This window comes from Nanorana parkeri, unplaced genomic scaffold (assembly GCF_000935625.1).
Source record: "Nanorana parkeri isolate BGI_ZX_2015 unplaced genomic scaffold, ASM93562v1 scaffold333, whole genome shotgun sequence".
Classification (NCBI taxonomy): domain Eukaryota; kingdom Metazoa; phylum Chordata; class Amphibia; order Anura; family Dicroglossidae; genus Nanorana; species Nanorana parkeri.
This window is the reverse complement of record NW_017306601.1, coordinates 857,448-884,363: the sequence shown is the minus strand read 5'-3', so window position 1 is coordinate 884,363 and position 26,916 is coordinate 857,448. Positions and strand designations below refer to the sequence as shown.

Genomic DNA, 26,916 nt, shown 5'->3' with positions numbered 1-26,916 from the left:
TCGTGACTGACGTACGTCGCCAGCATCGGGGCTGTTTAAAAAGACTCCCGGCGACTTTTGCCGCCGGGAGTCTGTTTAAACTTGTAGAGCCGACTGTCGGCTTTACAACAGAAGCGATCCTGGCGACTTACGTGTCGCCAGATCGCTTCTGCGTCCCGAAGAAGGGGCCGCCGGACACCCCCGCCGTGCTTCCCGGGCTCCGTTGCCCCTCCTACGGGCCCGGGACCGGCGATCTTTGTGTCCGCGGGGAGCTGGGGAGGAGGTCGACGAACTTCCGTTCATCGATCCCCTCCCCGTTCTATGGGACCGGGAGCGATGCAGATTGCATCACTTCCGGTCCCTGGGCTGTCAGTTCTGGGCTCCTGCAGCCCAGCTATAAGCTATTGAAGTGCGATCTGCACTTCAATAGCTTATTTCTAGTGTAAAGGTGACACTGAGGGTCTTTTGGACCCCCAGCATCACCTTAAAGAGGACCTGTCACCACCATCTGCTATTACATGGGGGGGCTTGCAAGCCCCCCCATGTGATAGCAGTCAAAGTAAATAAAAAAAAAAAAAAAAAACAGTTTTTAAAATTAAAATGAAATAAAATAAATCTAATAATAAAAAAAAAAAAATTTTAAAAGTACCCCGCCCCCGCGAGCACGCGCGTCGCCACGTAAACACGCGTCGGGTGCGCCTACGCATGAAAACGACGAACGCGCTACAATGTTGGGTATCACCGGCGCACGCCGGAGTGAGAGCAATAATTCTAGGGCCAGTATTTTGTTGTATCTCTAAATTGATGACCTGTGGGGGCTTTTAAAGCGTCTTTTATTGACTTTTTGGGGTACTGCAGTTTTTCGCCGTTTCACGGTCGCACGCAATCTGTAAACTGGGCATGTTGGGTATCGTTTTACTCGTTGTAACCTCATCTTTTATATTTCATTTAAAAAATGGGTAATTTGTTGTGTTTTGGGGCATTTAATTAAATTTGTCACTAAATTTTGGGGTTTAATAAGGAGTTGCGCTAATATTGCGCAACATAAACATTTTCAACTACCACCATTTTATTCTATAGGGTCTTGGCATTCAGAAAATATATAATGTTGGGGGGTTTTATGTCATTTTCAGGCCTAAAATGTGGAATATAACATGGGTGCAAAAAATGAAAAAAGGGCCTCAGTCATGAAGGGGTTAATGTCACTTGTTTTCTGCTGTTAGTATGGCTTTCTGGAGTGAAGATCTATGGGGGGGGGGCGTCCTTGTATTGGGGTGCTCCATGGTAATGGACTTGGGTTGTCAATGCATGTGGCTTTACATATAGGACTTCTGTAGATGATGGTCATTCTTTTCCCAAATGCTGGGGAGTTGTACCATGGACATCTAAGTTTTGCTTCCTGGAGTGATGCACTTTGGGGTGTCTTTAATATGAAGCACCCAAATACAAACTATTTGTGGTGTCATTGCTTGTGGCTTCACATAAGGCACTAGTAGCTGATGGTCTTCCTTTTTTCTACATGCTTCTGAGATAATTGGTAACATGGATATCTCAGATCTCCTATTAGTTTTGGAGTGCTGCTTTATGGGATGTCTATACAGGGCTAGCGTTAGTGTAAGGATGCATAGACAGTCATCTGAGGGTGCTGGGAGGGGAGGGCACTGGGAGGGGGGGGGGGAATGTTCCTTCCCCTGCGTAGGCAAAAATCCTTGCACCGACCCTGAGCACACCCAAACAAGACTCAAACAAGACCCATAAGAATAAGTTAAGGAGAAAAAACAATGAGCTCTACCCAAAACAAAAATGACCTGCAATAAAATAAATGGCTTTAGTGCTGAGGATGAGTTTGGGCAGCCTTGCTCCTCTATCAGTCTAATATATTATTCTAGGAGATTCTGTTTTTAGGCATACAATTACATTTCTATCCACATTTTTTATCTCCGCTGTCATCCACTTAAGAGGAAAATGTATTCATGCCAATGAACATAATCAAGCCACAGCAGGAAACAAAATAGCTTTATAAGATGTATAAGATGATATTCATATTCTCATTTTAATATTTTTTTCATTAAAACTTGTTATAGTAAATTTGCTGATATTGGTCCTTTGTATAAAAGGGGGGAAAAAATAGAAAAAAATCGAGGAACTGCATGACCATTTTGAACATAAAAAGAACACTGCACTAAAGTAGAGCTTGGGTGATTTAGGTGAGCAATCCTGCTCCTCCATACTTGCTGAAGATATGGGACTTTGCATTTTTGAAGCCTTTGGCTCAGCATGACAGCCAGGCGATGGGCATTTTCTAGAGGAGAGGTATTAGGTAGGATAAAAAAAATCAAAATGTGCTCATTTGTTTCTTGGCCCTACTAAGAATACAAACAACAAATGATGCACATATATGTGGTATCCCCATACACATTAAGAGTAGGGGAATCTATTTTGAACTGTTTTTTTATGGTAGGTCATGGTAATGGCAAACAATATATAAAGGTTTAAAAATATTTTTGTTATTATTTCAATTGATAAGAAAATGTGATTACCCATAAACATTTACCACCCCATTAAGTCCCAGTTTACCCTAAAAAACAAGGTATAATTCCCCTGGATACAGTAAGTAGTTGCAAAGCCATGTATAGTTTCACAAACACATACCCAAGTTGCTAAAATGGATTTAGGTTTGTTTTGCCTTGGTCATGAATGGGATATTCTTAGCTGTGTTCATTACCTTATATATTTTTGGCTCAGCATGACAGCCAGGCGATGGGCATTTTCTAGAGGAGAGGTCAGCCATGACAGCCTACATTCTTCCTTAGTACAGGTCTCTTGCTATCAAGACAACTTGACCTGTCACAGAATCTAAAAGTGAGCGTGCATCTTAAAAAGACACAAGTGAAGAGAATGTGTGTGCAGAATCTGCATTTCCCTCTTTGGCCAGTAGGTCTGAATACCTCCCAGGAGAGCAATGTGATAAGGTCATTGTATATTAAATTTGGAAAATATTTACACCTAAAATGAAAGTGGCTACCAGAACTGTCATTTATTTTCCAGACACAGAAACATATGTATTTGGAAAAAAAACATATTACAGATGTTTTAAGACCACAACACTGAGAAATAGGACAAAGAATTAGGACTATCCTAATAATACAAAGCAGTAAACTAAATAATTAAAAAAACCTATTGCACTGCTGAAACTCTAAACAATGTATACTGTATTGCAAGATTTTAGAAACCACTTTGGTGTTTTCTATTTATTTTATTGGATTGCATTTTATATGCAAAATAAAACTGAGTATTATAGTTGACTATGGAAGCGTTAGATAAATGACACATCTGGGCTCCTGCCCTCACCACTAAAGAGAGTGTCACATAAGGCAGGGCTTGTGGACTTTCCCTGCAGTCTGCACTTTCGGTGATGGTGTCTGTACATTTAGTGAAGTTGTGAGCCCTAAATAGGGCAAAAGCACAATATTTGTTGAAAGTGTCTACAGATTTATAGTATATACACATGTATCCATGGTACATTTAAGCAACATTGCATTCTTTGTAAGGTTACTCAGTGCTGTGGGTTTATATGGTTTACTTATACCCTATGGAGGACAGACCAACCAGTCAAGCACACAAAGAAGGCGTTGGTGGAGGTTGATGGGGAATGCAATCAAATGTGCCTACAAGGAACATGCTTATCGGAGGAGTGAGAAGCAATTGCCTCATCATCAGTCGGCTTGACTGTACTGTGTGGCAGATCTATGTACTGGATGGACAGGAACACATCTGGCAGGTAAAACAGCTCTAGTATATGTATTTAATTACTTAGCTGTTTGTTTAGAGTTCAGTTTTAACTTGCCAAACCACAATGGTGTTCTAATAAGGCAAGGTCACAGAAAATAAAATGTGACAGTGCATAAATACTATATGTAAAATATTTTTATGATACACCATTACTTCTATGACCTTAATTATAGATTGACTTGAAACAATTAATTTACATGTTTATTAAATGCATTATGTAAATATATTTCAGATTACACTATCAAGTTAGCAAGGGACCTTTGGCAAGCAGCAATAAAACTTGAATTAATTGCATACCTTGTTGAACAAATGCCCCGTATACAATCCATATAGCGTTGTGTAGAGTTGAGGATGTAGATGCATTTGCTTGTGATGAGGTCTGCGCTCTCACGGCTTGGATACGATTGAGAACAAAAATAAGTACTCCAACTACTGGAATCACAGCTGCAATACAGGCCCACACGGCAAAGTCGAAGGGAGCAAAGAGTGAGAAAATGTTTATCCTTTCCTCTGGCTTCTTGATAAGAATTCCTACAGAATAATCTAAGTAACGTTTGCTGAAATCCACCACGCTTTCCCGTTCTGGAGTAATGGTGATAGCTGATACAGCAATATCTGCTCTCTACAAGAATAGGAAGAAAGTGGTTAGGCATTACACCATGATTATTATTTATATTGTCTCAACTAGTTTTTATTTAAAATAATTGAGTACATAGAAATAAATATATGAAACAGCAACATATACTGCTATCACTTATTAGTACTTTCATGTGTATTTTAACCTGGACACAATGCTAGTGATTAATTCAGTGTTTCTGTTATATGGCAAATGTACAACTAGCTCAAACTACTGTGGAAAAATATGCAGAAGCTTATCAAAATCATTCTTTACTAATAAAGTACATGAAGGGCTCCATCATGCCACAAAAGGCTTGTGCAAAGATGACATTGTCTCTGGTGGCTCAAAAGTGCTTTGTGGGAGCATGACTACAAACAGACCACATAAATGAGATAAGAGGATAAGCAGGAATCAAAACCATCCTAAGTAATAAGCTAATATGGCTGTTCGCATGTACATATTGTATAATTAAAACTATATGTAAAAAACAAGGTTTGTAAAAAAAAAAAAGCATACTTTTGTACAATTATTTACATTTATGGTAGCCGGCATTTTTACATATATACCTAAAAAAATATTGAAAAGGCAATAGTTCTTCTTTGTAAAAAAAAAAATAGTAGTCAAGTAAAAAAAAAACAGAAGCTTACCTTTTTAACTACAGTTTTCAAAAGCATGCCATAGGACATTTAACTTTGCCACAGACTGTAAATATGCAATGAAACAATACCTGACCTAGCAAACAAAGTGAACCTGTGCACAGACTATGCACATAAAAGTATTTACATATTATGAACAAGCAGAACACAAACAAAAAAAGCTCTTATTCACCTTTGTAGCTATGGGAATCATGGATAAATTCCTCTTCAAAGTTCAGAAAAAAAGGCATCAGAAACCTTATTTGTTTTCTGTTACTTTCTATTAGGAGGAAGGCAGAATCTTAGAAGACTGCCAGCCCTCTATTTTAAACACTCAGCGTGTTAGTATTCTAAGCTGTTAGAAACAAACTGAAACTGACTTTAGAGTCTTTGTTGCAATATTTGAGAATTATTTACTTGAGAGTACTAGAAGCTAGAGAGGTGGTTTGCTATAAAGCTCTTTTACTGCTTGCTACGAATATGCAGGCGATTTATACATAGAAATGGACAATTGCAAATAAAATGAAATAAAAAATATGTGTTTTTAACTAACTACACCACCATACAAATGCATACCCCCCAACAGACCATACAGAAGATTATACAAGCAGGTGTCTTTGCTTTATATTCTGTAATCATATTCCATTAGGTGCAAAAGGGAACAGATGGGTTCTAAGAAAAACCCTTGTTCCTAAAAAATCCCTTTATATTATTTTAGTTGATAATTAAAGCATTAAAAAATGTAAGTTCTGGGGTTTTAATGTCAATAACCATATTAATATGCAATAAACATTTTAAAAATGACAGGCATGCAGTAACTGAACTGACTATGATTATGGTTAACATGCAAAATTTGTATTATGAAGTCTAGAGGAATAAGTATATCACCTTTCCACTGAGATAACACATATATGCAGCGTCACGTGGAGGTGGGCTTTCTTCTGTGATGCTACATATACTGTATAATTACAGTGATCACTAGTTTTAGAACCTTCCCCTGTACTCACCAGTTAAAAAAAAAAAAAGTCTGTTTACAAAAATAAGATACAATAAATGAGGGTTTGATCTAGGTTAGTGTTCGTGTCAGTGTTAGCCTTTAGGTTCAGTGTTCTTGTCAGTGTGTATTAGGTAGGATAAAAAAAATCAAAATGTGCTCATTTGTTTCTTGGCCCTACTAAGGATACAAACAACAAATGATAGTAGTGAAATAAATGAACTTTGCACGATATTCTAATTATTCGAGTTTCACCTGTATGTGGTATCCCCATACACATTAAGAGTTGAACTGTTTTTTGATGGTAGGTCATGGTAATGGCAAACAATATATAAAGGTTTAAACATATTTTTGTTATTATTTCAATTGATAAGAAAATGTGATTACCCATAAACATTTACCACCCCATTAAGTCCCAGTTTACCCTAAAAAACAAGGTATAATTCCCCTGGATACAGTAAGTAGTTGCAAAGCCATGTATAGTTTCACAAACACATACCCAAGTTGCTAAAATGGGTTTAGGTTTGTTTTGCCTTGGTCATGAATGGGATATTCTTAGCTGTGTTCATTACCTTATTTATAAGTTCACCTATCATGCCATTCCAGGAACCATTAGGAAGGGGGTGTCCATACTTTCCATCAGGGACTTGGTAAATTTCGTATTTGAAACCAAGGTTCTGAGCTAATGCATCAAGGACATCGATTGAGAAACCTTTATACTTCTTTGGTTGGCCAAGTATGTTCTCTGCTACCATGACAAAAGGTTCTTCCTAAGAGTGAAAAATAAACTTAGTTTATAAAACAAGCTCAGTAATTGACAAAAGAGCAAATATACTATTTTTAAGTCTTATTTCATTTGCATATATAAAATGAAAGTTCAATCTGCTGACATGCATAACCACATTTGCGGTAATGTGGTAATTAACCAGTTGACATCCGTGGTGTTAAACCCCCTTCCCATCCAGGCCATTTTTCAGTATTCAGTGCTGCGGTACTTTGACTGACATTTATTCCGTCATGCAGCGCTGTACTGAAATGAATTTTATAACCTTTTTTGGGGACAGATAGAGCTTTCTTTTGGTGGTATCGGACGCGAACGAGCACATATAGACGATCGGCGGGCTATGGAGCCGCTGATCGCCTATATGTGAAACACCCGGTAACTGGTGTGTGCAATGGTCGGGTCTTTTCTGCACGTGCGTGCCCGCAAAGGGGCGCGCGCGAGCAGAAAAAAATGCCGCCTGGAGACGGAAACCCGCTAATGCTGCAGTGCCTCCGTCCGTTTTTTTACAACGGGCGGATGGCAAGTGGTTAAGTACAGTTTGCTGTAGTCGTACTATCTGAAATCACCTATTAACACCCTCCTCCTAACACACATGCTCTGAATTAGACATGTGCGATTTGTTTAATTCCGAATAAAAACTTGGACGAATTTTCCAAAAGCCGGATATTTGGACACATCCGAATTTCCGATACCCAATGCATCCAGATGTGTCCGAATCCAAATTTCCATTTCCGAATTTCAGATCCCATCCAAATTTCGTTCACAAAAGGAAACGGAATTGGACATGTGACTTTTCTAGCCAATTTCAGATGTGATTTTCAGCTTAATGCATCCGAATGGGTCTGAATACTAATTTTCGTTACGTCAACATGGGAGCCATATATATGCATTTAATACTAAAGCTGAGGCTCCTAGACCCGATTGGCATTTGGCATCCAAATTTCCAAATTGCATTTGGGTGCTCTTGAATGCCATTTGGGTCTGGAAGCCTCAGCTTTAATATGGGTCCCAGACCCGTATTGCTTTCTGGAGCTCCCGAATGGTATTCGGAAATTTGGAATCGGGTCTAGGAGCTTCAGCTTTAGTATTAATATCTGTATATGGCTTTCTGTGGTATTCACAGCACATATTCGTAAACTTATCTGAAACGAACAAAAATTCAGCTTACGTCTACTTTGAATTCTACAACATTGATTTTACCGGCCCTTGGCATGCAAAGTAATTATTTATAATTTCCCTGCACATTATTCTCTTTGGATGCTACTCAATTCATGAACATTTTCTGTATCAACAACTGCAATACAGCAAGTGTAAAAAAAATGATGAAAGCAGACAAAAGAGTGTCACAGTTCAGCTGCAAAAAAAATTGTTCTGTTTCGTTTCGGAATATCCGTTATTTCGTATTTCGTAATTCATAACTGAACTCAATACGGATTCGTGTGCTGGTGCTTGTAGTCCTCCAGACATGCTCTCTAAACCTGACTCACACTTGCACCTGTCTGCAAGGTTTAGGCGTCGGCCGACCTCTCCTGTTGTTTCTTATGCAGCTTCTCTGCCAATCAGTGCAGTCTGCTTGTAGCCAATCCTGTGTATTCTCCCTCTTCCTGTCTCTATTTAAACCAAGGGCAGCGAACGGCACGCTGCCCGAGCAACGCTTTCCTAAGCTGGTTGCCGAGTCCCCCATTTGTGATTTACCCTGAATTCCTGGAAGTTTTCCCGTGTATCGAACCTTTGGCTTGTCCTTGGAAATCCCTGTCTACTGGCTGCCCTGTGCTTCCCTTTTGTCCTTGGAAATCCCTGTCTACAGGCTTCCTTGTGCTTCCCTTTTGTCCTTGGAAATCCCTGTCTACCGGCTGCCCTGTGCCTCCCTTTTGTCCTTGGAAATCCCTGTCTACAGGCTGCCGTCTGCTTCCCTTTTGTCCTTGGAAATCCCCGTCTACAGTCTACGCTGTACTTCGCTTGGTCCCTGGAAGTCTTCAGCCTGTCCCTAACCTTTGATTTGTACCCTGTACCTGCTAGGTGGTTTGGGTGGACCTAGGGATTGTGACCTGGGGTCAGCACACAGCTAAGCCCATCTCCACCATCAGGAGCTCTGGCGCATACCGGCTGGCTCTTAGATTCCAGCTCCTGGGGAACCCCTGCCACCTACTCAGCACGCCATGCCACCTACTCAGCATTGCAGCACCCTGCCTTGTATTTGAACTTCCAGCTTTAGCTGACTTCCACTGCCTCATTCAGTTCCCCTGCTTGTACTCCAGCTCTGGGAGTCGTCAGCCTACAGTGCTTGGACCCTTTTCTCTGAGGGTCCCTACCAGTGTAGTGGAAAGGGTCCACATACTGGACTCCAGTTCATACCCGTGAGTCCTGATCAGTGACAAGAGTGAAATAACTACTGGTAAAATGTGTCAAAAAGTGCATTGTCCAACTTGCATTATAAAGGGAAATTGTACTGGTTTCTGAACATTTTTTTTCTGAGGGTTTAGAAATGTATAGAACATGGTTTTAGAACGTGTTTTTAATATAATACAACATTACTACAAATAAACATGCATTATAGGAGTATATTCATGACTCTACTTGAAGGAAGTGTCCAGTGAAGTATAATAAAACACCTCAACTCCTGCCTCGCACCCTTCAGCGCTCTTGTTTGGGTAGAAGTTGGCTCAGTGACCCCCTCTAGAGGGTCAACCAAAAGCTGCTGCTATCAGCAGCTGCAGTTCTTGATTTCTCCTGGAATGCTCAGATTTATGAGATTCAGTGGCTCTGGCAGATTGAACTCTGATTAAAATTGGACTCTACAGGAAAAATTAAAGACAAGGTGAACTTTGTTAAGGCTTTTTTTATTGTAATCCCTTTAATTTTGCTGTTGCTGAATTAAACTGAATCTCTAATGCCCTAATTTAGAAATGAAAGAACTGTTTTCCTCTGTAAAGAAGGTACCATATTTTAAATTCTGGTACACTTCTGTCTGGGCGTGGAAGCGAGTATCATAGATATTTCTGAAAGGTTAGAATTAGAGTTAGCATTAACTGCAGAGTTAATCTGCCGCATTAAAGTCCACTATCAGTCTGTGGGTCCTTAAATTTTTCTGGTGAGCTGGAATACCTCTGTGCAGAGTAGATTCTGAGACTACTGCCATCACGATTATAACCTGTCATGAGTCATAACTTTTGAAGACTAGTTCAGTGGGTGTCAACTTACAAGACATAGGGGGCCTTAAATGTGGCCCCTTATGTCACTAAAGGGTCACATATAATATTAATTTGATGTAATGCTACAGAAAAACTGTGATAGACTGAATACTTACAAAATAAAATAGTTGGACACTGTTCTACAGGATCATTTGGAGGCAGTCATGATTCACAGTGCATATGTTACATGATACTGCTAGAGATCACTGCTGTTACAGCCTATCTACAAATCAATGTTCCCACTACTCTGGGGTCCAATGTCTGCCCTGAAAACACCAAAGTGTGGTGCACCAGACTAATCAGACTACTTCTGTGGAGCCGATGATGAATAGTTAATGTCTTCTGTAGCACCCTTTATAATTAAAAATGGTATAGGTTTAAAGCTACAAATGATCACAGTGAATTTCTTAACTGAATCATTCAGTATATATTTCATATATATTTATAATATGGTGAATGTTAGAGCCTCCAGGCTCAATTCTCTTACATTTACCACTCACGGGGGGGGGGCGGCAATGAGTTGCCGTTGCTTTCTATGAAGACTCCCCATCATAATAGTAACTGCAGCACAGACATGCTGCAAATGGGAATTTTGGATTTCTAACTGTCCCCCCTTGCATTTGCCCCCAGAGCCCACCACTAAGGATGTTTATAACTAGCGTGGATGTATTAGGTAAATGAGCAGTGAATGCCAAGATTTGTCTACTCTTAATTTATATGCCTCTTTGTTTCATATGGTCATATTTGAAATTAAATGTGTAGAAAGAAAGTTAACAATTAACAAAAGGATGAAACTAGAGGTGTTTAATATAGCTGCATGCTTGGCTTTTGTTTTCTGAACAGCACACACAATGTGCAATTGGCAGCTATAAAAAAAAATACCTCTACACCAGTATATACTATCTTCACTTTTGGGCATATCAATCCAGGAAATATAAGGCTGATTATTTGTTTGCACAAAGTATGACTTCTGTTAAAGCGTAAAAACAGTACAAAATACAGTTTTTATTGCCTCATTTTATGTAGTCTCTCATAGCCGAGAAGTGACACAGGGAAAATCACTGTCAAATTTTGCACAACATGAAAAAGGAAACATTTCATTGTTTTGTGTTTTGCAGTACCATACCAAGATAGTCACCACTTTCAGCGTTAATCCTTGTAGGTCATTGTCAAGTCGCTTCTCTTGCAAGCTTCCATTAAGGCCTCTTAAGGAATCCCAAGTTGCCAGCTGAAACAATAGCAGAAGACATTTTTTTAAATAGCATTGCTAAAGACTTAGGAACAATAAAAAAAATGTCAGCAATGTCTGGAAACAGAGTAACAGCGGCATCTCGGAAACAGAAACTTGTCATGTCAGTTATTCTCAAGCTGCTGAGAAAATGTAAATAGATGTAGACTCATTGTACCCAAAATAACCTGTATTATTTCTGTGTCATGTTCCATAAACAAAAGACATCAACTCCGCATGCCATAGTAAATATTCCTGCACCAATGTAATGCTTAATGCATTTGAGAGTAGCGAATGCATATGTATGTGAAATAAGGCTGACTACAGGACAAGTAATGTACTCATTTCAGTAAGAAGAACAGTGGGCCATTACAAAACAACAATAAACCGCTGAACATAATAGAATATTTTGCTCCGTTTCTTGTGAAGATAAATTTAATGAATTGAATTGAAATAGTACAGGTATACTGCCAATCCATATTGAAACATATCGCCAAATTCCAAATGATTTTAGTAGAAAATACGGTAAGCACAAACCAAAATGTGACCATTTCCAAGCAATTAAAGCGGTGTGTAAAGTGTTTGTGTTTAAGCTGGAGTTTTATATAGTTACTTGCAAAAAAACTGCAGCAGCAAATGTAGGCACTCATATCTTGTTGTACATCTTTCAATTATAAGGTGGTGAAAAGGATATGCTTATAAGGATATATTATCAGTAGATAATTGGTTAAAGCAGAACTCTGGGCAACATTTTTTGAATGCTTGCAGTGGGGCTATCCTGCACTGCAAGGGTTAACTGCTCATTTTTTTGTCTAATGAAAAAAAACGTTATTCTCACCTGATCCTCTGAGCCTGCTTTTTCTTGGACCAGTCCCTGAAGCATCTCTCCCCCTCCTCTGCAGCGGTCTAAAATATCATGTTCTATACAACATGTATAGAGGGTGCTGGGGAATATTCCAATGCTGCAGCAGGCAGCCGGCTCAGCGGTTCGGATGAGTATAACGTTTAGCACCTAGACAAAAATGAGCACTTAACTTTTGCAGTGTGGGGGTAGCCCCACTAGAATAGTTAAGAACATCTTTGCCTGGAGTTCTTTTTTAAATTAGATCACTTTTCCTCTACATGCAAAATTATCTGTTCTGTTGGAACTGTATTAATTGAAGACAATAGGGGCTCATTCACACATCCACAGAGGGCCATACAGGTATGAGATATGTGCCCAGGAGTCCCAAGTAATCTGTGCAGCCAGGGCCACAGACTGTATAAAATCAATGATAGACTGCAGACACAGCAGCTGTAGGGGATCTGACTGTAAAAATGCCTGTTTACATGTGCACAGGGATGGATTCATGGCCCTGGAACCAGAAAGAGTAAATACCTTTTCTTTATTAAATAAGGTAAAGAGAATCCAAAGCCTTTTAAAGCAAATCCGCATTTGTTTTTTATTGATTTAGCTATTGTAAACTGAAACCGCATTGGTTGTTATAGCTTTCTCTTTGTTCGTGTCAATACACTGCTCTGCTGAATGTACTTGGAGCAGGTAATATTTAAGGATGGAAGTTTGCTTTTCAGCAGAAGCAATGTGTCACACATGTCATATAACCAATTGCATCATTTGGATGTGTATCGGAACAGCTGCTATAACACAATCGACTCTCTATTTACTTTTTTTCTGAAATCTCTTAAAATAAAATAATATAGCTGTCATCTCTCATGTGCTAGGAAAAAATAAAAACCTTCCAAACTACAAACAGAATATTTTATATATCCCCTTTTCTTGAACAAAGCAACGCAGCACCCAGCAAAACAGCCCATCAAAAAGGAAACAAAAATGTCAAGATAATTTTAAAGCTTTCTGTATTTCAGTTCAACCATAAATCCACACTGCTGCTCTATTTTAGTGATGGGAAATTCCTCCATTGATCAAGAATAAAGGGTTTTAACAAGTGGAAGGGGGACTGAAAACAATAAAATACTATTACTTGAAAGCCTTCACATAAAATCTTTTGTTCCAGATAATTTTATTTCTGCACAAATGTGTCAACACTTTGAATGCCAGTTGTTTGGTGGCTGTGATTTGATTTGACTTAACAGGTCAGCATATGACTGCTGGTCTGTTTTATACATTTAGTCCCAGAAAACTCATTTCCAGTCAATGTAAGCAAAAATTTACTGGAAAACTTGGATAAGACATCTGTATATTAAACCAATTGCAGTTCATAGGACACCAGCTTCACCACAATCAGAGTCTGATATTAGTTCAGTAGCTGCTAAATCTCTTCATATCAAACAGCTCAATGTCTAACTGACTGCTTGTAGTAGGTATTTCATAAATCACTGGGTTTGGAGAAATATTTGCTAAAGTTATTGAAAGGGGTTTGCTGCTTTTGTGGTTAAACCTCTAAATGTTGGCTTTAGAAAGGTATGAAGATGATCCACAGCTTTTAGATTTTTTTTTTCAGGGCATGATTTGAAAATGCAGATCTGAACCAAGTGCACTTTCTGAGTTATTAAGAGAGATAGTGTAAGGATCATGTGTAATGTGCAGCAACCTACATCAATCAATCAGATTTTAGTTACCTTTGGATCAGTAAAAAAAAAAATATTTTAATTGGCTGCTCTACTGCCATTTTGTTTGTAAATACTGTAAGCAATAATATTTATGGAGTCTCTGCTTTTGCCTACAAAGCAATCTTTTAGATAGAGTAGATCAAGTGGGGAAGTGTCCATAGGACAGGAACTGAGGAAAATATTCCCATCATGGAGAAATACAATAATATAATCTTCAGAGAGATTCTAACCCTTCGAAAAAGGGGTTTGCTTGGTTTAGCCTTACAGATAACATGTTTGTGCTCTGTTTCTGTGACAGTTCTGAAATATGGATATGGGAAGACTTGAGGTTGATTTCACAAACAATCCCAGAGGCTCAAAGACTATAGGTCCTGAAAATGTCTAAACAAGAGCTGCGCTATACCACACACAAACAAACAATTATTGGACTTGTACTAAGTATTGATTACTTTTAATATGTATACCAGAGATGATAACACATCATACAACACATGACAAATCTCCAACTGTGGAAAATTAATCTCTAATCATGGGTGTACAATGCCTGAAGTTTCCTAAAGTCACAAAATGTCATAAGCCTTGCTTTGACAAAATACTCATACATTTTTTAATTTCACAAATATTTTATTTGGTTTTTGCAAAAAGTCATACAAAGAAAAGATAAAGAACAGTATTCACATTCAGTTCGCCATTAACAAGGGATATACCATTGGCTTGTAACCGAATGATACAGAAAACGTTTATGTTGTGGTACAGTATAAATTCTAGCTCCTGAAGAAATAGAAGAAGGGAGGGGGAGAGGGAGGAAGGTCCAGTAGATGAATAAAAGAAGAGGGGGAAAAGAAAAAATGGGGGTTTATGGGAAAGAATGTGGTCTGCACATTGTATGCTTGAAAGGTTCTGGTTTAGACCAGGGAAACAAAGATAGTACCATTATATGAGAAAGAAAGGATATTTGTGATATATTAATGCATAGTATGTAAGGATAATGAGTGTGATCCCTGCAAACAGCCCTGCAGCAAAAGATAATGGCCTTGCCGGTGAGCAATCTGTTTGCTGCATTGAAAAGGTTTTACTTTCCTGAAAGCCATTGGTGCCCCTCGCCATTTTGTTAAGGTTAAAGCCTGAAAAACCTGGTTGAAGGTTAAAGAAAAATATTTTGGGCCTGAAGATTTGGGGAAGTGCATCTTCTGGATGTGCATCACATCAATTTATTTAGCATGGAGAAAATTAAATACTATCTTGTGCTTAGATGGAGAGTTCAAGTCTTGTGCATGAATGGTCATCGAGTTAAATGCCATGGTCGGATGTGGGGAAGAAAAACTGTAGTTGGAGGTTTGGGTAACTTAAATATGTGCACCTAGGTAGAACCACATCACGGATTGGGGTGGGGAGTGAGGGGGAGGAGGTGTGGTAAAAGGCAAAGGCATGAAAAGGAAAGATAGAGATTGTCAAGTAAGAAAAACAAACCAACGCATGATCATGGATAAACGTGTTATGACAAAAAGTGTATCACAATGTGTATTACTGGGTTTTGGTCTGGCACCAAAAGGTGTGGAGTATTCTAAGTACTGTAGGGAAAGACATACAGGCACTTCTGCTAATCAGTAGATAAACACAACTAAAAGCAGAAGCTTTTAGTTGGCTATCTAGGTAGGGAAAAGGGTGATGGGAGGGGGAGGGGAAAAGCAGATGTCAGTCACATGGATAAAATTGGCAGGTTGTGGAGCTAGTTATATCAAAAGTATATAACATATATAGTTCATGGGATAGTGCGAACACCTACCTCTAATGTAATAGAATGGGCACTGCTCAAGCAATAGTACATTAATGATTTAATAAGAGATACATATAGCAAAGTGATTGTATGAAAACATATTTCATATTCTCTTGTAAAAGGGAGGACATCTCTATCACCTCTCAGCAGGATTGTCATGTAGTTAACGACCGTATCATGGCCAAGCAGAATATACCTACAAATGTAAGCCCCTAATCGGACAATGCTGTGGTGTCTAACAACAAATCCCCTCTTAATGCAGGGGTGAAAAGATGTTGCAAGTAGTCTGTACAGAAAAGTTAAACATGGCAGAAAACATCTCCCCTCCAGGTAATCAACAAGTACACTCAATATCAGTATTATAAGTAAAACAAAGCAGACGTGTAACAATAATATAATGCAAGGTTAAGTCAGAGACAGTAGGCAAAAGTGTTGCTAAGAAATATGGATTATAAACTGTAGTGGCATACTACCGCTTAGATTAGTGATGCACACATAATGAAGGACCAGTTACATGTACAACATGCAGCATAGGAAAAGCCAAAGGTCCTGGTCCTAATGCTTTAGCATTGTTCTCAAGGTATTGTGCTGGAGTGTAAATGTCCACTTAGGACAGTAAAAGCACTAATAAGACCGTTGATGGTGAGTTGGAGGTGCTTCAGTCACTAGGCTAGGGATTGGATCCTGAGTGTGTCATTGCAATTGGTATCCAACTAGTGTGTCATTGCTGAGTGTGTCATTGCAATTGGTATCCACCATTCCAGTAAGGTCCAAGTGGGTTTCTAAAAGCAAAGTGGTAAGCATGTGGGAAAGGAACAGCATAGCTCTGGCCATAATGTTCCCTGTTAAAGGGCCCACAATACAGGTGAAACTCGAATAATTAGAATATCGTGCAAAGTTCATTTATTTCACTAATGCAACTTAAAAGGTGAAACTAATATATGAGATAGACTCATTACATGCAAAGCAAGATAATTCAAGCCGTGATTTGTCATAATTGTGATGATTATGGCTTACAGCTCATGAAAACCCCAAGAACCCCACATCCACAACCTCAAAAAAGTAGATTATTACATGCAATCAATAAAACAAGGATTGTACATAGAACAATATCGAACCTCTGAAAAGTACAAGCATGCATATGTACTCAGTACTTGGTTTGGGCCCCTTTTGCAGCACTTACTGCAATTACTTTTGCACGATATTCTAATTATTCGAGTTTCACCTGTAACTTGTTAGAGATGTCACAAGCACACAAAAGTAAAGTGAAGTAAACCTCTATTTATTGATGCAGAATGTCATTACACAGATGCAATGTTTCGGGGCCACACAGGGCCCCGTTCATCAGGCTTGAAATGACTCACAAGGGCCCACAATACATGAAAAGGGAGGGGCCAGGGGCAATGCAACCATAAACATAAAGGTTGATACAACCTAAAGCAAAAAAGTTGGTTAACCATGGCACAGAGCAACAGAAACCCATATGAGCAGTGTCACTTGGGGTTTATCACTGTCCATCAGCCAGTGGAGACCAGATGGACAATTTAGGAGCAATAATATATGCATATCTGTGTGGTCGGAGCAACTGTGAATTTATTCTGTCCCCTCCGGATGTTCAGAGTTTGGCGACTGGTTGGGGCTAAGATTGGATAGCAGTTGCAGGCTTAGTTTCCTAAAGCAGGGATGAACCTCTTAAGATGTACGCTGCTGATGCAGTGCATTGTGATAAGTAAATATTAATTTGAAGGATTACTGCTGACTGTAGAATTTGGAGAAGAGGCCATATGTTTCTCCATTAACAGTAGTGATTTGAGCAAAATCAGTGAAAATCTTTTAAGAATATCCTTAAAACAGAGTTCAGAAGAAGATATGTGTGGAAGTGGTGAAGTTTCACATCTGGAGACCTATTTCCTTGATCTTGTGGAGGGTTTCAGAGGTAGGTGACAGGTACATTGTTGTGTCCTAAAAGGCAGGAAAGGGATCATGGCTATCCTCAGATGCACCAGAGTCAACTGCCAAGGATCTTGTTTGTTGTTCTGCATGAGAGGTTTTCACTGCCATCTTGGAGATAGCATAGGAAGTTTGGTGGGATTTAAGCTATAACGCCCCTCCATTTGTTTTTAATTGGCAGAGTCATCTAAAAAGTACTAAGGAGACACAGGAGTTTTGGCAGCCTTTTGGATGATCTTGGCAGCTTTTGATTCCTTGTTTTTGAGCTTTTAGTATCCCGGAGAGTCAGTGTATGACCATCGTCTGGCAGCTTCACACATGCGCACCTGCATGATGTTTTTTAAAGAGAGCTTTTTTTCTCCTCCCTTCAATTCGTATGAAGTTTACACATTTAGCAAGACTAAAAAAATAATAAAACCCTTCGCTGCTAGAAAGTCTGAGTTAGCAACCAAAATTATGACCGCACAGAAGTCACACTGGTCAGAAATCAATAGGCAATGAGTGCCAGCACTGCTCAGGGAATTTGAGATTCTGCCAACTGAAATAAACCGCACAGAGATGTGTGGTCCCGGTGTGATAGAAAAGGAATTGTTACTTCACATATCTGTAGATGGATGCTATAACAAATTACCTGTACTGCAGAGAACCTCAAAAAGATCCACAACTGGGAAATCCACAAGTGCACAATATCATATTAGAACTTCATATTACAAATATTAATTTCACCAGCATTTCCAGAAAGGGTTGAAAAAACTTGTGTAGAGGATAATAGTGTGCAATAACGTGGTTACTAATGGGTGTGTTTTAATTCAACTAGACAAAGGAACATCAATTTGTAATTGGGTGATATGGGCTAGTGTATTGTTCTTTTTAGCATTATATATCTGTATTGTTTAAAAGTGCAATGCCTGATGATATATTCTAAATCAAAAATACATGCAATAATTTAGGAGAAACAAGTCATTAGGGGAATAGAGGAAAAGCCACTGTATTTGTCCGAATTTCGATTCGGAACGAAACGAATCGCACATGTCTACTGCTGATGTCACCTTCAGAAAGTGCTAGCTGGTTGTCTGTCATTCTGAGACATTGGGGTTGATTTACTAAATTAATTGACCATTCACTTTGCAGAGGAAATAGGGTGAAGCTCTACTTCACTCTTTCATCATGTGCAAGAAAAAAAAATCATTTTTTTTTCTTTATTTCCTTTGCACATGGGTATTGAAAGTGAACACAGCTCAACCTTATTTATTAAGGTAAATATTAACTTTGTAAAAACTAATTTTGCTAAGTGAATAGTCCCCTCTCCTTTATTAAATTAGCCCCACTGAATCATAACAGATACAGAGATAAGGAATTTGAACTTTTCTCTGACTTTTTTTAGTGCATGTGTATTAAATTTTACTGTGACATGACACATGTTAATTTCTTGACAGGTGTACATTTAAGTAATACAAAAAACGTTATGTTAATTGTAGACAGAGTATTTTTTTTGTGGTTGCAGTCTGCAAAGATTTTCATTTACTCTCTGTTCTAGATGTAGAAGAAGAAGTGAAAGAAAATCTATCTAAAGGGAAATTAATCCTCTCAGACACTTGTCACCAGCAAAGGTGTCCCATTGGAAGATTTCCTCTGTAGGGGTTTGGATGCCCAATCACATGATAGATAGATATGGTTATACTACTCAGGTGGGGCACAGACAACAATTAAATCCTGACAGGAGGTTTGACAATGCCACAGCCTTTCCAAAGCTACAAAGATGCTTTGGCTTTATAATTTTTTTATCATTACAAGTTTACTACATAACAACGGGCACACTATTACAGCTATATAAATGGTTTTAATCAGAGGCAATACAGGCAGACTTTGGTTGGAAGCAAGTCACCTTGATAGTAGCAAATTAAAGCTAATGTCTAAAAAGTATGTAATGAGGTGCAACTATGGGACTCCTTCCTATGGTGACGCATAGAAAAAGAGGCAAAACAGGGTATTATTTTTATTGAGGGCTTCTATTATCCAGATAATGATTGGACAAATTGTACTGCACACTCAACTAATGGTGGCCATACACTGAGATTTTCATTCAGAAATCATCCACGAACGGTCTTTCAAATGCAAATCAAACAGTTGATGGTACATCACCAATTTTTGTTTTTGATATTGTGATTAACATTTTTCAATCGGTCAGGTTGGAGATTTTTGCTCTGACACAAATCAATGAATCAGTGGGGTTTTCGTTCATCAAAAATCTTAGCAAGAACAAAGCACATGTGCAAAAGGAATTGTTTTCCGTCATTTCTTAAAAATTGGTTAGTATGGCTAATTAATGATTTCCAAAATTGACATTTGACTATGCTTGATGGGGAAGTCTAAGTATAATCGAACAAGGGTTCATGGCAGAAACAAAAGGTTTTCGACAGAAAATCTACTAGTGTGTGGCCACCTTAAGACTTGCCAGTTCTTGAACTCATTGCAGGACAATTTCATGAGTCAAAAAGTAGCAGCTAGAAAAAAGTCGACTAGTAATTTTGAGTTACAGAACTAAGGTTTCCAGTCTCCTGTTCTGGCAATTCGGTGAATGGATGATCAGCATGGTGACTGGTGTTCATCTCTCATAAAAAATGGCACTGACATTTGTACCTAAAATACTGGGTACACGGCACTGCAGAGTTGTTGTTTCTTTTCCTAACGATAACCGATGCTAAATTGTTAAATGTTTCTTCTAATGGCAGCTACACTATTACACAATCACTCTCCACTACACATAAATTGGCAGCCTTTCCTAAGCTGTAATGCTTTTACATATGGAAGTGCCCATTAATTTCATCCATGTTGATTGGCTGCTACTGATAGCTAAAAGCTGTTTCTGAGATATTCATGAATTTAGTTTTGGTTTTTTTCATAACTGGAGTTTAGATGTATGGCAGTGGTATATATTATTATCAAAGATGGGGTTTTATTTTATAAGTACACGTTACTCATAATATAATAATATTTTCAACACCTTAAAAATCTATTGCTGATGGTAAAACTGACCTTTATCTGTGCTTACTAAGAGCACATTTTTCTCTGTTGATTTAGTGTTTGCTCAGTTCCTTTGACAGACAAATATTAAATATTTATTTATGTCACTTCTTCTAGGTGATTAGTCATATGGGAGAAACTTTATCTGTTCTATAGACATTCAGTGGAAGCAGTAAATGACAGCAATATAAGATTTAGCGTTCATTAATATAAAAGTTCCCTACAGTGTGGTTGCAATAAAGGAATAAAAAAGGTTGCTTCCCCTGGTCAACAAAGACAGTATTCAGTAGAAAGTGTTACACAATCCTGGGAAGTTTCAGTGAGCCTGAGGATCCCAAGGCAGCAAAAAATGGCAAGCCTGCCAATATGTGCACTACAAATGGCAATTCTTGTAATGCACAGGCAACACAGTGGTATTCATGACACTATGAAGGCAAAATATAAGCAATTGTTAAAATATGCAGGCAGGAAAAGGATGGTCAGGACAATATGCAAACAAAAAATGGCCAATCAAAACAATGCACAGGCAACGCAAAGGCAGGTGACAATATGGGGGCGTGACAATATCTCGAGCTCATTTTGTCTCCCACTCACCCCATTCACTTCCCTTTACTGCAAGCCTCCAAAACTGAGAATGCCAAGATTTCCTTCTCCCGTTCTCAGTGGCCAAGAAGAGGATCTAGAAAAGAGGAGGAAAAAGCTTTGTTCTCTACTCCTCCCCTACAACAGCTCACCCCTCCTGCCACCGGTTGACAGTAGCATTGACACTACTGTCACTACTTCTGCCAGTGTACCACTAGCAAAACCAGAGGGAAGTTCTGCAGCTTAGTAATCAAAGTGATCAGTTGGGGGAAATTCCAACCAATGTCCATAGACAGAAAATTACTTCCCAAGTTTGTATCAACGAGCACCAATAGGATGTACATGAGTAATAGCACATCACTACAGACTTATCTTGAGTTGCAGTAACTGGCAAGAGAATAAAGTTGCTGGAGTATCAGTTTTGCATATGAATATGGATTTCTATATAGATACTCAATAAAAGTAACTTCCAGATGTGCTTGGAATTATGAACATCGGGCCACCATTTTAAAAGTAAACTGCACCACGGGAAGTATGTAAAAACATCAGCACTGGCCTTTTCTTTCTGGACAAATTATCTGCCTGCCTTTCTTATACATTTGCTTCAAAACTTTCTGAGTCTCTGATCTCAGGAAGTATAATATTTATTTGTTTGCCGCATTAGTGACTAAGAAGGTATTGAAGCCAGAGAGCCAGGTAACCAGCATTTTCAGAAAAAAAAGTTAATGGCAGCTTTCATATTTCACCCCATACAGGTGTCCTATAGGTCTTTAGATGCCTTTCAAACCTTTCTATGTGGGCTATTTTGCTCACAGAATATAGAGCACTTGAAATCTATAGGCTAGTCTAGTTTTAGTGTTTAAATAAAGGGAACAGTGATCATGTCATTAAATTGTCTTTTACCACTCTCTGCAGCTGAAGACAGAAAATTATCTTCTTTTGTTGTACCTTGTATCAAATTCAATATGGAAATGTACTGGTTTTCTGAGAAAACTTGATATGGAAGCCAAAATTAAGCTTTTTGCCCTAGGTCTTAGAGCAGCTGATGCTTAACAGTTAAGAAAATAAAGATATTATGAGTTTAGAGTATGCCATAGGCCCTTGACAAAACACATCAAAGAAACTCCAGCAGAAAGTGGGTAAAATATTCTGTTTTCAGCTATAATAAATCTGCTATTCCAGAAAAATCCTCTGCCAGACTGAGTTCACTATAAGGATCAGATTGTGGACAACATTGATGGATTGATGCAAGATAACAAGGCTGGAGTCCAGAGCAGTGGACTAAGAATAAAAACAGGAACTCAGTCTGGACAGAATAATGGATGACATGTGTTTATATGATGACTTATTGAGCCAGTACTGAGCTGCTCCTCACAGCTTGAGCTCGAGCATAAGGAAATAAAAATACTGCATCACTTTGTGCTTTTATTGTCCACTTTTTCATTACCTTGAGAAACTACAAGTTAGGTTTTAGTTATTTTAAAAATGCAATTTTATTCATAAGTATGGTACAACAATCAATATAATCAAAAATAGTGCTGGATTAAAGCTGGCCACACACATTCAAATTTGCTTTATAGTTACCAACAAACTATGTAGTACAAGGTCACCTCATAGGATGTAAGTTGAACTTCCCTTTGGTTCAGCTAAATAGCCTCAGCACATTTGGCTGAACTGAAGGAAAGAAGCCTATTGCCTCAGCTGATCCAACATCTGGATCTGCTAAGGTGAACGTTTGGCAATTCACTCGCTGCTGTTCACCCCTATTCTCATAGGGGCCAAACAGCAGAAAATGAATAGTGCCCTGCAGCATTAGGCTCAGTCTTTCTGTTTGCTACCTCAGAGGTAGCGAACAGAATGAAAACTGACAGTTTAAACAAACAAAAAAAATTTGTGGAGTCCTCCTCCCAAAACATAGACCCCCTTTTTTTTCCCCCCCCGCACCATACCAGGCCACATGCCTTCGGCATTGAGAGGGTGCTTTTCCAGGGGGGACCCAGGGGAGAACGTCCGCTTCAGCAGACCATTCTCCCCGCATCGGCTGTGTGTTTGGCTCAGCCGAGACAAACGTATATGCTTCGGCTCAGCTGAGTGCTTCGGCTGCCTTCGTGCATTGTGAATAGCCTGTACAGCAGCCCTTCATTTCAGCTAAACGGAAGGCTTACCACAGCTGAAGCGAGCTGAAGGATTAGTCGAATGTTTGGCTTAATCGTTCAGCTTCTTTGTGAACAAACCCTTTTTTCGTGGTTGGTAATTAGTGAGGCTGGCAGTGACTGAATGTGAGGCTGCACATTCATGTGGCTGGTAGTGAATGAATGTGAGGGGACAGAACAATGGTGGGGCTGGTGGTGACAAATGAGAGCAGGCAGCATGTAAGTGGGGCTGGTGGTGACTGACTGAGGGAGCTGCACATTCATGGCTCTGGAGGTGACTGAAAGTAAGGAGGTTGCACATTTGTGGGGCTGGAGGTGACTGAATGTGAGGAGGCTGAACATTAATGGAGATGGAGTTGGCCGGATGTGAATAGGCTGCACATTTGTGGGGCTGGTGGTGACTGAATGTGAGGAGGCTGAATATTATTGAAGGGGACTGAATGTGAGGAGGCTGAATATTATATGGAGGGGACTGAATGTGAGGAGGCTGAATATTATATGGAGGGGACTGAATGTGAGGAGGCTGAATATTATATGGAGGGGACTGAATGTGAGGAGGCTGAATATTATATGGAGGGGACTGAATGTGAGGAGGCTGAATATTATATGGAGGGGACTGAATGTGAGGAGGCTGCTCATTAGTGGGGCTGATGGTGACTGAACATGAGAAGGCTGCACATTAGGGGGTGGTGGTGGTAACTGAATATGCGGGGGGTGCACATTAGTGGGGCTGGTGGTGACTAAATGTGAGAAGAGTGCACATTAGGGGTTTTGTATAGATAGCACATGAGGAAGCTGGGAAATGCTGAAAATAAGGGAAGCTGTATATGATGAGAAATTGTGGTAGATAATTATGAAACATGCTAGAGGTTAGTTTCTTTGTTATATTGTACTGCTGTATTTATATATAATTTGAAGTTACTAGCAAATTGCTTTCCAGCACAATATAATGTTGGTTAGTGATGTAACATGCTATTGTTGTCTGTTACACTCACACTGACATGGTGTGAGACTGTTGTGTGATATAATCTTCCTGGGTGGTATAATGTAATTTTAAAGTCTGATATACACTTGCTGGGTGATTTAGTGAGATATTGTAGAATGATATTCTATTATTGGGTAAAAACAATGTGAGAATGCAGTCTTGCTGAGAGATCTGATGTGAGAGTCTGATAAATGTCAGCTAACTAATATCATGTGAGAGCAAAATCTGGTACAGTTTTGGTGGTGATACAATGTGAGATTGCAGTCTAACATAGTCTTTCTGGATGCTATAATGTGCTGTTGCTGGTTATTGCAGTTGGTTATTGCAGTGTGTGTGATATGTTCTTTTGACCATTTACACAATTTGCTGTGATGGCATGATACGATACTTCCATGACATGACAGATTAGGCTCAATTCACAGAGACAGAGGAGTTATTTTAACGTCATTTGTCATTTTATCTCATGATAACATTTTCATTAAACTGCCTAATTCACAGAATGTTGTTTCACGCAATGTACATTTAGCTGTGAAAGCCACATTTTCTAATGAATCCTTATTTATCTCACAAAAAAAGGTTCAATATACTAAACGTTATTGTATATGTTAACAGTATTGGAAAAAATGCAGTGCTAGAAATGCCAATAATATCCTCTGCTTTAAAATGTAAACATCAATCCTCATCAGATCCAATCTATGATGACAACCTGGACATTCACAGATCAACTGACCCCACAGATCAACAGAGGTCAGGTCTCGCTTAGTGATGTTTATCCCTGTCTGTGTCTCCCATGGGCAATGGTGGATTCACTCCCAGCAGTAGTTCCAAATTGTTCCCAAAGCCTGTACCCACTTTTCAAGGCATTTCAAGTGCTGCATTTTTAAATATTGTTGATCTTTTAGACTGTATATCGTTTCATTTATGCTGGCTGCAAAATAGTAGAGGAGATCAGCGCAAACTTTTACTTGCAATCAGACTTTATTGTATATGTTATTTGTCACTATGATAGTTATTTTCAGCAAGATTAAATATTTTCCGTTCTCATTGGCCCCCATTGTTAAGAATAATAATTGTTTTGGCTTAGTGGTATGTGTGCGCAAACATTTCTATACATGGGTCCTTTGTTAAATTTGTCCACCGATGGGTTACGGTGGAAGGTGAGATACACCTACACTGATTGCAGCCATACACTGATATAGCTACTCCACAGGGAGCCCAACTTAACTACCAATACCTATTATATCAAAGGTTAAAATAATTCACATGAAAAGTGCCCTTATTTTACATTTAACATTGCAAGAAGAAAACATCCACAATTTATTAAAGGGACTTAAACAATTCCCTATTACACTGGTTCCAAAAGTGCAGTAGTCTGTTATTTTCTGAAAATGTTAACTTAAGTCACAATGCTATCAGCGCTTTTCTAAACACTTTCTGCAAGTCTAATAAAAATCTCTTTTGGGCACAGTCACTTTTGTGTACTGAAAATGTGTTATAATTAAATTTAGCATAATTACTTTACAGAGTGATCAGTGACAGTGCATTGTTCAGGAAGAATTAATCCTGGGAGCTTTCCACAGCATTTTTGTTCCTGGTTCTAAATGAGATTTCAAAGAATGTAATTTATAATAACTAAAATCCCTAAAGCACATTTTAATATATGCCATCTTTGTTACAGCAGTTCACTGGTGAAATCATCATGAATTAAAATCCTCCTGAGCCAGACTACGTTACCTATATTCAATCTTGTTACCTGCTTTCAACTAGGAATTTAATAATGGCACTTAAATATTTGTACATCAAACATTGACAACTCTGCCAAGAAATCTAACTTTTCTCCAACATGTAAACTGTATAATTAATTTGGAAAGAAAAGCTAAAAATGCAGGAATATTACAATAATGGGGATACCTACATTTCACTGTGGGATTAGGGTGGTAACCAAGCCAAGGCTTAGAAAGCAAAGTCTTCATTTGCACAAAATTCTTGAGGCTTCCAAAACTTGTAGCAGAGAATTATAAATCTTGTATATAAATACATATTGCGGCACCTTTTATTCCCAAAGCCATTTCTTTGGTGTTGGAATCTTGGTGCTGCATGCATTCGGCATGGGAAGTACATGCTACTGATGCAGAAGCTTCAGCCAGAGGATGTAGTGACAAGTATGCAGCGTGAGGGTCCATTCACACCAGCCGCTGTGCATAATGCACAGCGTCTGGTGTGTGGTGCCCTACACCACCGCATGTGCCCAACACCACCGATGCTGCTCTGATCCTTGCACATCGCGCAGTGTACTTTTTCTTTTTTCTATATAAAGTTCTATGGGCACAGGTGCAAGGTGTATGTCCTGCATCAAATCAGCTGTGCTGAAAAAAAGTAAGGCATGTCATATTTTTTTCAATGCACACCACTGCATTCCCACCAGGACACAGTGGTGTAAAATGTGTCTGTCCATAATAAGGCAAATTGCCTTGTCTTACATTTGGTCTGCACTGGAAATGACCAGCGCAGCCCCAATGCATGTGCTAATAGTGGACCCTTACAGTAGGTAGTGTTTGAACTTAGCTTAGGTTAGTTTTAGGCATAGGGGTTCAGTGAGTGAGGAGTTACATTTTGGGGAAGGTAAGCTGTTAAGGGCTTATTTTAGGGGTT

General features: G+C 39.0%; 1 protein-coding gene across 5 annotated transcripts in view; it reads right to left on the bottom strand.

Moving 5' to 3' along the window:
- The window catches only part of GRID1 (glutamate ionotropic receptor delta type subunit 1), a 941,602-nt gene that overhangs the window by 125,481 nt on the left and 789,205 nt on the right, over window positions 1-26,916 (bottom strand). For 4 of the 5 annotated variants that reach the window (XM_018558342.1, XM_018558345.1, XM_018558344.1 and 1 more), the window contains 3 exons: window positions 11,121-11,222; window positions 6,592-6,789; window positions 4,069-4,393 (listed from right to left, as the gene is read on the bottom strand). In XM_018558342.1, coding sequence (XP_018413844.1) covers window positions 4,069-4,393; window positions 6,592-6,789; window positions 11,121-11,222 — 625 coding nt within the window. The remainder of the gene's footprint in view (window positions 1-4,068; window positions 4,394-6,591; window positions 6,790-11,120; window positions 11,223-26,916) is intronic. The other variant, XM_018558343.1, reaches the window with a different exon arrangement.